We start from the raw sequence: 10069 nt of genomic DNA, 5'->3' as shown, positions 1-10069 counted from the left end.
ATACTGTTTGCATATTTTACAGGTCGGTCGGTGTAAATGCATCTCACTTAGACGGCAGACCGTTTAAGCAAAATGAGTGGTGTCCGTTATTAACACAGAAGGAAAATGGTTTTCCCTTTTTTCTCTAGGAGTTTGATACATATAATATGTCTGAAAACTTAATTTATTCCTTCTGATATGACAAAGAAAATCACTTGCAGATACTTCTCAGTTAAAAAAATAAAGGGTATTATTCTTCAGTCAAAATGATTTTAACAGTATTTAAAATCTGTACTCCCAAATAGAGGAACATCTTTTATAGTTAGAAATACACATAGAAGAACAAGCATATTAATGAATTTGTTAGCAAACAACTTTTTAGATACGGCCAGTTTTTTCAATTTACTGAAGCTCAGAAAGTATGAAAAACGAACAGAAAGATACATTAATTGTTATAAATCATGTTGCCGATTTCCAGCTCAAAACAAAACACTAAAGACTTGTTTCTGTCGTATAAAATGACTAAAAATCAAATATTGAATACCATGGGAAGCTCTTTACACTGAAAATAATAGTCACTCTTTATATTAAAAGATACTCGTTGTAAACAAGGGAATCATAGGTTTTGGGTGTTGCCTGAATATCTAACCAATTTAGAATTGTTTTCCTTAATTGTTACTGCTTTTTTTTCTGTGTGGATTTTAAGTAGTTATGTCAACTGAATTTACCAGAGATACCAGGTTCTCTAATTTCCCTTAAGCTCCTGCATACTTTCTGAAAATTGACTGGGAGGTAGAAGAGAAATATGGTGGTAGGGTACTCAGCAGAGAGATGGTGGCCTTTTTCTGTTCTGTTTCACAGTCGCCAGCTGGCCAGTCTCCAGACACACAGGTCATCCAATCCGCAGAAGCAGATGTCTGATCTGTGGTAGGTGTTTTGTCCTAGCCAGGACAGACAGATAATGGAACTGGAAAAAGTGCTTGAAAGGCATGTTTTTTCAATAAACAAAATTTCTATGGCAATGTTTCCGTTCACTGCTGTTTTTACGAACAGAAAGAAAAAGTACTATACAAGGATTAAAGCAGAAGATTATTTACAATCTCTGTGGAGGAGTACTGTCTTATAAAACCTACCATATTTATGCAACTTTGATTAATCAATATTTTTGAAGAGTGTTTAATTAAAGACTGGACTTGATGACCTGGGTGGTTCTTTCCAGTCCTATGTTCCTAATTAAATGAAAAACATATGCTAGCAGGCATTGATTATTGTTTTTTCTCAGGAAATGAATAACCAGCCACATGCTGATAAAATAATAAGTCAGGAAAAAAAGCCATAACTTGGCTGTATTCTAGAAAATACTTCTGGTTTCTAGCTTAGAGGAAACAGATGTATTATTTATTTCTTTCTGTATTTAATAATGTTATTTTATGAGAAAAAATGCAGAAAATGAATACTTTGTCTCATTTCCTATTTTATCCTATACTTAACATAGGGCAGAGAAAATCTGTAAAATGGACAACTGGCTACTTTTGCATTTGGAGGGGTTTACCGCTACAGGAGTGCAACCTGTTTGGCAAAACCCTCTTAGTATTATACTGGTAATCCTGTGTATATAATAATATCATTCCCCATCCATAAACTCTATGCAAAGTAGGCTATATTGATACTAGTGTAGCTGTATCAGTGGGATATTTGTGATTTATACTTTGTCAATCTAATCCAAATTTTGTATTACACAGTCATCTTAAAAATTAATATATTTTTAACCTTTTAGTATACGGATATATTTAAGTTCTTGTTCTGATCCACAGTGGGTTTTTCAATCCCTATTTCTTGAGGAAAACAACGTACAAGACTGGTTTCTGCTTGATTGTCTGTCCATCTCTCTGTCAGCCCCCTTCTAATAACTTCATTCTGGTGGCCAGTTTTAATCAAGATTGTGTTAGGCTTCTTAAATTCCATTGCTTATGGGACTAATTGTTTCCCTGAATTGCTCTGTTAAGCACTAAATAGATTAAGAAGTAATAAATCTTGCAAATAAAATTTTGTGTGTGTATGTCTCGGCAGTAAAATATACAGCTTTATGTGGCAATCAGGTTTTAAAAACTGGGCTAATTTAGGACTGCAATTAAGGTATGCAGTAATCAAGTTCGTGAGGAAAGGAATAATTCATACTGAAATAAGTGTTTTATTCCTGACTGCTGACTGGTAGGTGAGGGGAACTTAACAGATATTTTAGCTACTTTATAGGTTCTGTATTTTTATATACTATATATCTGCTTCACAGATTCAGTATCAGCCTCCTGCAAGTTATCTCCCCTTATTATATGGATTATTGAGTCTCCAAATCTTTAGTATTCTTTTCTTTCTCATACAAGAAACTAGCCAAAATTCAGTTTTTTTAGGTTAGTCTCATGAGAGAAAAAAGTGGTAATGGAGACAAACTTCTTTGATGCAGTTCTATTTACAGGGACATATATTACAGTTCTGTTTTTTTTCAAGAAGTAGTTGAATCAATAAATCAGAAAGTCTCCCTGCTTGGAAGTCTTTCTTACGGATTACACTGCCTCGCTTATATTTTTTTGTTCATCTTCTCCTGCGTGAGCCATATTCAGAGACACCTGTCTGTAAGAAAAACCCACATCCCACCGGCTTTACAATTGCTTTGTTTTAGGTGAGGAAATGTGCTTTATTTTCAGTTGCAAATATACTGAAGTTAAATCTGTTTGTTTTAGAGAAGTTCCAACCAACCTACAACATTCTTGAAACATTTCAAATATACTGTATAATCACGCAAAATAAAATAGATCATTTAGGAAATAATAGTATGCCTATACTGATCAGTAAGATCGTCCGTTCTTACTAACAAACAAAAAAAATCCCCAAAGCGTCTTAGGTCTCATTGAACAAAGCCTAGAGGCCATCCAGCCCTTTTTTTAAGGCTTGGTCCCCCTAAAAGTTCCAAGAGTACGATAGCGCCTGAGGAACTAGGTGATGGCAGCAGCAATTATATTGAAATGGTTCTTGAGGTGGCATCAGTCTGTACACATATGATTATATTTCTGTATTCAGACAATCAAAATACCTTTGTCTTGCAGTAGGTTAAATGGACTCTAAAACAGGTAAGTGAATTCAGACCGCAGTGTTGTTTGCAGTGCAAGTATAAAGTACACCGCAGGAGGGAGCTATCTCTTAACGTTACCTGGCATTTAATAGACGGGGGAGTGTGTGTATGAAGGGCAGAGCTGTGAAAATAAAATAATTTAGTCTTTTTTACTTTAGAAATGGGTGAGATGCTAGGAATAATAGAGCATTTTGCACAATATATAGGGCATTTTTCCCATAATAAATTTCAATTTCCATAAAAGCATTAATGACTGCTTTGACCAAAAGTATAATCATTATTTTACATTTGCAAATCACAGAAAATTGAAACAGAATTCATAGTAGTTCTTCATACAAATTACTTAAAAAATAAGTTATGTGATGGAATTTACTCTGCACTTTTACTGTCAGCTGAAATAATGTATGTGATACACACACATTTCTTGCTGTATTTCAAAAAAGTCTGCATACTGAAACCTCTGTTGTCGGTAAACATGTCCAGACATTCACCTGTTTATGTAGGCTTTTTAGTATATAGTCTAACCTGATAGGAAAAAAAAAAAACAATGTTAGAAGGAGAAAAATGATTCAAAGCTTATGGGGAAAAATTACAGCTCATAACTAAAATTCTTGTTTGTTCAACCCGGACCTTTAAAAGAAAATAATATCTTCCTTGCAATAATCTGCTCCGAGAAAGAGGACATACTTTACAACCTATTAGAATAACTAGAGTTGCATAACTCATGTGAACAACTGCAATATAGTGCAACTACAATTATACAAGGCATTTGTCATAATTGTACATTCTCTGAGACTCGCATATTCTCTGCAAAGGAGTTCAGTGTGTCAGACAAAGGAGTCCATGCATTTCTCCACACGCAGTTGGGTAAAGGGGAAAACAACCTCAGCTGCAACTCAATTTCTTCTGTAGTAAAAACATTTTTTTCCCTTTTTTTTATCACAGAGAGACTTGATACTTAGACTTCACAAGCTACTGTAAATAACTGCAGGCATCCTTGCATGTGTTGCTATCACAAACACTGTTGCAGCATTACAGTTCTTTCAGCTGAGCAGTCAACTGTCATAGAACAGATTCAGTTAAAAACTAGATCTTAAAAAAAAATGTACTCATGCCGGATTAATATCACAGGAAAGTAACAAAATACAGCCTCTAGTTGTATAGCGCTCCTCGACATGGAAGAGCAAAAGGATGTACGAGGTGTAAAGTCTCTTAAGCTCATCTATAACTTACTCTCCCTCTGGAACCTTTTGGATAGGGAAAGAGTTGTTGCCTGGTTGTTTCTCCCAATTTAGCTAGGTGTCCGGACCTATAGGACGGGATGCATTTGGTAATAAAAATTCAGATTACTTCCCAGCTGGAATCAGTGAACTAGGTCATTCTGTGTGGAAACGCTCAGGAAAATTAAAGCAAGTCAGTGTTAAAGCAAGGCAGTATTAACTACCTTAAATCCCAATATGGAGGCTCTTTTTCAGCAGTAAGGTGGCTTTAGTTCTCTGGAATTTTACCCTCACAATTTTGTTGATGTATTTTTTCTTGCATTAACCCATATATAACAATGTACTGTTCTTTCCATGGGGTGGGGTCTCTGCCCTTCTTTTTATGAGTTCAGGATGCCTATGTTTAACCCTAAAATTATTAAAGGAGGCAGTGGGTTCATAAAGTACAATCCCAGTGTACAGCATTTTTTTTATAACATCATACTTTCTCAGCCCCACATTTTTGTTTTTCTTTATCAATATATGATAGAGAGCTACTTGAAAATAGCATTCTCTGGGTTATATCTTTAGGTTCACTAAAATAACGTAATTACGAAGCACCAGAGAATCTCAGGATCAAACGGTTAGGAAAGTCAGAACTTCATAGAAACGTACACGTACTTAAAGCCACCATCACATGAATATGTGAAATATATTTGGACTTACAATGTTGTAATTACCTAACATGTGACGGACCCTCCCTTCAACTAGGGATTGATTACCTCTTCTTCAAATGATATCCAAATCTGGTCATTCTTAGTAGTGAAAGCAGCGTTGTAACAAAAGCAGTTTTTGCATTTCATTTTCAAACTCATTTTACTATTTATAATTGTTTTCCAACTGTAATCCTCAGTTTTCATTTTTACTTCAGGCATTTACTATGGGAAAAATTTAGCAGCCATTATTACCCCCACTGAGGTTTCTGTTTTAATTATAAACGCAGTAGTTACCAAATATGGGTACAGTAATGACTGCGCACGAGGGAGAGAAACAAACCGTTCCATAAAACACTGCTTTAACCATGTGGCTTTGTCTACAGAGCAAATGATGTCGCTAGTTGGGAACAGCCTACGTTAATTAATCGCTGTGAGCATTCTCGAAATAAAACTTCCATAAAAAGTCAGAGAACGTGTTAACCGGGGATTACGCGGCCGCCGGAGGTCCCAGGCGCCGAAAGCGTCCAGGTGCGGCCGCTCCGCCGCCGGCGCAGAGCCCGCGCCGGGCTCCCGCCGCTTCCCCTCTGCCCGCAGAGCGGCCTAGCAGCTTCAGAGCCCGTCGCCGCAAGCGTCTGGGGAGAGAAAAAGAAAGTTTAAAAAAAAAAAAAAAAGCCTATCTCAGGTGAGCGGGATGCGGGGAGCAGGCTGCGCGCCCGCCCGAGCGGAGGCGGGAGCTGAGCGGGAACGCCCAGAGCGCCGAGCCGCGGGGGCAGCCCGGGCGCTCAGCCCCGCGGCGGGGCGGCAGGGGCGCGGCCGGAGGACGGCGCCCCGGAACGGGCACCCCGAGGAGAGATGTCCCCCCGCCCCGCTGCCTCCCGCGGGACCGGCAGCTGAGGGCAAAGCGTAGTGAGGGCAAACCATCGGCGTGGCTTCCCGTCCGCAGTGCGCACGCGCCTGGCGCCGCGCCTGCGCGCTGGGCGGGCCCGCGCGGCCAGCGCCTGCGCAGGAGCAAGGAAGGGCACATTTTGAGACCGGGTAGTCCTGCCCGTCGGGAGCCGCTGGGAGAAGGTTCGGTGCCGCGGAGTCCGGGCCCGGAGCGGGGCTGGGCTGGGTGGGAGGGAGGGTCCGCGCGGCGCGGCGCGCCGGGGCCTGACGGCGGCGGCACAGCGCAACGCCGCGGCGTCGGCGGCGGCTGCCCGCAGCCGCTAAGTTTGCCCCGCCGCAGGAAGTCCCCTGGAGCCGGTCGAAGTGGGGACAGCGCTTCTCCGTGGGTTACGCTCTGCGGTCTCCCGGGCTGAAAAATGCCGAAGAAGAAGCCAGGGCCCATCCAGCTCAACCCGGCGCCGGATGGCTCCGCCGTCAACGGGACCAGCTCGGCAGAGTGAGTGGAGAGTGTGTGTGTGTGTGTGTGTGTGGGGGGGGGTGACTCTTCCTCCGGCGGCGCCCTGAGGTGGCGGCGCCCTGAGGTGGCGGCGCCCTGAGGTGGCGGCGCCCTGAGGTGGCGGCGCCCTGAGGTGGCGGCGCGCGGGGCCGCAGCCGCGCCCTCGGGCCCGGCGCTGAGGGGCCCCGGCGGGGCCGGCTGCGCCGCCCCTCCGGCTGCCCGGCCTCCGCGGCGCCCTTTCGCCCGGCGCGGCCCGTTTTCCGGGGAAATGCGAGTTATTCCTTCCCGCGGTCCGCGCCCCCTTCGCCTTAGCGGCCCGAGAGTTCTCTCAGGAAAATAACTGGACGGTGCTCTCGGCCGTAAATCCACTGCTGTCAGACGTGCCGGGTAAACAAGCTGGAAAAGGGAGAGAAAACCGGTGTAACTTTCTTCTTGTAGGCATCTCAATAAACGTCTGTAATTACAGTGAAGTTATAATTTTCATGTGGCCACAGAAATCGGGTATAGGAGTATATATCTGTGAAGCTCACGCTAATATTTGTTAAATTGAAATTGTTAGATTTCATTACTATAATAGTTCGCTAATGGCAAATTTTACCTTTCCAATAGCACATTTTGTAAATGTGTATGTGGGAAGAAATTATACTGAAAATCACTTAAGTTGTAGAAAAGGGTTTTTTTTTTGTTATTGCCTTTTGCTTTAAACCAAAATAACACTAATATCAGAAAACTTTTGATTTTTTCAGTAATTAACCTGTAATGATAAGTAGTTTGACAAATATGTTTGTAGAAACTGCTTTTGAGCTTTCCTGAGTATAATAAAAACATTACACTAATGTCAGGAGGGTGGGTCTGAACTAATCATTGATATACTTGGGGGGAAAAAAGTGAACGTTATATTGTTACATACTGCTTATGAGATGAGCTTCGTGTTGAGTGGATGTGGACGAGCAAGGTGGGTTGTTTTACATGTTGCACTGTAGGGTAATGAAGTGTTGTAAAAGAAGCTTGCTAGAGGTTAACAGGTCTGTGTTCACTACTTAATTTGTAGATTGAGGTGTTGGGCTAGCACTATGAACTGAGGTTTGGAAAAGAAAAGTGTACTGGGAGAAGAGATTCCTGCCCTGGCATGGTCAGTTCACTCTTCTTCCTCCTTGGATACAGAAACTGAGCTCTGAGATGCTTGTGTACCGCTGTGTCATGAACAGAGCTGCGCTGAGATGTGTAAGTCTCAGACTTTAAAGCATTGCGCTGCTATTGTTGCTGTCAGATTTTCAGATAAGTTCAGTTCTCATTTAACTGCTTTGATATAATATCTCTGAAAATATTCAGTATCTAACATCTCCATCTGTGACATTTCTAGCAAACTATTTTGATGATTAAATGAAAGGTGAGCTCTTTAAGAATTATCTTTAGGCAGAGATTGCTTATTGTATCTAAGGATTTTGATCTAAATATTATGTGATCTTTGTTCTGGATGGTAGGGGGAAAAATGTTTTTATATTAGCTTATATAGCCTGTTCCAGTTGACTTTCTTCAAGGTAATTGTAGATTCCTTGATTTAGTTTTCAGAGGTCCCTAGGGTATTTTAGTAGCCTGATCTTATAGAATAAATCTGTTATACCTATCACTTGTTTTTTCTGGTACCTAAAATTAATTGCCAGCCGTCCAATATATTAAACGTAGTATTTCTTCAGTACTTTTCTATTCAAGAAATGTCCTTAATTTTAAATTTTTTTATGCATGTCTGATACTCTATTACTTGTTGAAAGTTTATGGAGGCTCATGGGGTTATTAAATCTTATTTACACCAAATAACTCTCTTGCTTCCTTTTTGCACTTTGTACATTAATTTATTTGACATACGTATCTCCTAGGTTTTTACTCTTTGTCATATATTAGAGCTCATACTTGGCTTTTGACAGTCTTAGGTGGTAGGTGTTTGGGTTTGTGTGTATGGGGGGGTGGGTGTCTGGGTTTTTTGTTTTCTAAGAAGCAGCTTCACGAAAAAGTAAATCCAGCAGCTTGTTGCCCCATAAGTAGCTAGAATTAATTAATTATGAAAATATCCGTTCATCCTGCAAATATTAAATCCTTATTGTGAAACACTAAATAACAAAGAATAGTTGAATAAGAATTTGGAAATTGCCTGGGAATGAAATGGAAAACAGTGGCTGCTTGCCTTCATCTATGAGCTTGATTCTCTCTCCTCCTTTCTCTCTCTCCCTCCTACTGTTGGTCAGTGCTTGAAATCAATGGTGGAGGTGTCTGTCCATTTTTGTATACGTATACCTTGTCAAGTGTTTGAAGTACGTTAGCATTTGTAGACTAAATATTAACTTTTCTTTTAAGCTTAGTTCCTGGTTTCATGGAATTTTGGCTATGTGGATCTCCAGTTACTCATTTGCTTGCACCATATACAAACCTGTCACTTTGCAAATTATTTTGGCTGCTTCCCTGTTCTTTTCCAGGGAGAGAAAACCCTGGAATGAAAGGAAGGAAGGAAGGAATGAAAAGAGCTCAAATTATTTAGCTGAGTAAAATGAAGATTAAGTAAGAGGTGATAGGATTGGTGTCTGTAAATGAACGAAGGGGCCTGAACATCATAGAATGAGGAGTTATTTGGGCCCAAAGGCAATGTTGACACAAAACTAAAGGGCCATCAGTAATTTTATGTTGGAAATCAGAAACTTCCTAGCCATCAGGATGAGAAGATTCTGTAACATATTTTGAAGGGATTTTATGGGGACAAGTATTATCAGTAGTTTTGAAAATAATGAAGTTTGATACTTTTATGAATGGGGGCATATGATACATTGCCTGTGACTTCCAGGCAGAGAGGAGGGGGGAAGGAAGGAAGGAAGGAAATAAAAGAAGGGACCAGAATATCCAGGATGTTCTGCTTTTCCTTCTTGTCTTGTCCTCTGCCTTCCCCCTTATTTGATGTTGGGAACGTTTTGGCTAGAGTAAGAAAAATCACATGATGTGAGGTGTACCGCTTAGTATCATCTTAGTTTAATTCTGATGTACTAAAGAATATGTTGGAGGCCTGATCCTCACTCACATTATTCTTTTTACCACCCTGGCAGGGCAGTATAAAGGTGAATCAGGGTACTTGTGAGGTAAATATACATAAAGTGAATATTTTGATCAAGACTTCTGAATGTTTTTCTCCGATAGCAGTCTTTGTTTGTAGCTTGTTATTTCAGTGATAATTTTAATTATTCATGCAGGATGTTCTGGGTCTCTTTGAGGCCCTCTAAGTCCCTTGCTACCATGTCGGACACTAGAGACAATTTAATATGAGATCATTCTGTGCTGTGAACTTTGCTTCTGTTTTTGGCATTTCCTCCTGAGAAACAGCTGCACAGGCAGAGTTGAATCTGTGCTGCTGTTTCAGTTCCTTGTTGCTTTAGTTCATCAAAATTAAACTAAGATGATACTAGCTAGGTGCAGGTTTGCTTTCTTTCTGATACTGTTGGAGCTGCATAGGTATACCTGTGCAACAATTCTGCCAAGTAAGCCCAGAGAAAACAGCAGAAATAAATTGAGTGAAAGCAGTATTTCTTCTTGTCTTGCCAGCCACAAGAAACAAGAACAGACTCTGCACTTTCTCTTCCTCTCAAACTTCTGTCTCTCTGTCATCTCTAATGTTGAATATCTGACA

The 10069-nt window shown here is 40.6% G+C and overlaps 1 protein-coding gene across 1 annotated transcript in view; it reads left to right on the top strand.

Annotated features, from left to right (window-relative positions):
- The first annotated feature begins 5816 nt into the window (after window positions 1–5816).
- MAP2K1 (mitogen-activated protein kinase kinase 1) overlaps window positions 5817–10069 on the top strand; it is a 40043-nt gene continuing 35790 nt past the window's right edge. The window contains exons 1-2 of the mRNA XM_068958953.1: window positions 5817–6089; window positions 6247–6402. Coding sequence (XP_068815054.1) covers window positions 6323–6402 — 80 coding nt within the window. The 5' untranslated portion in view covers window positions 5817–6089; window positions 6247–6322. The remainder of the gene's footprint in view (window positions 6090–6246; window positions 6403–10069) is intronic.

This window comes from Struthio camelus, chromosome 12 (assembly GCF_040807025.1).
Source record: "Struthio camelus isolate bStrCam1 chromosome 12, bStrCam1.hap1, whole genome shotgun sequence".
Lineage (NCBI taxonomy): Eukaryota > Metazoa > Chordata > Aves > Struthioniformes > Struthionidae > Struthio > Struthio camelus.
This window is presented reverse-complemented; position numbering and strand designations above follow the sequence as displayed.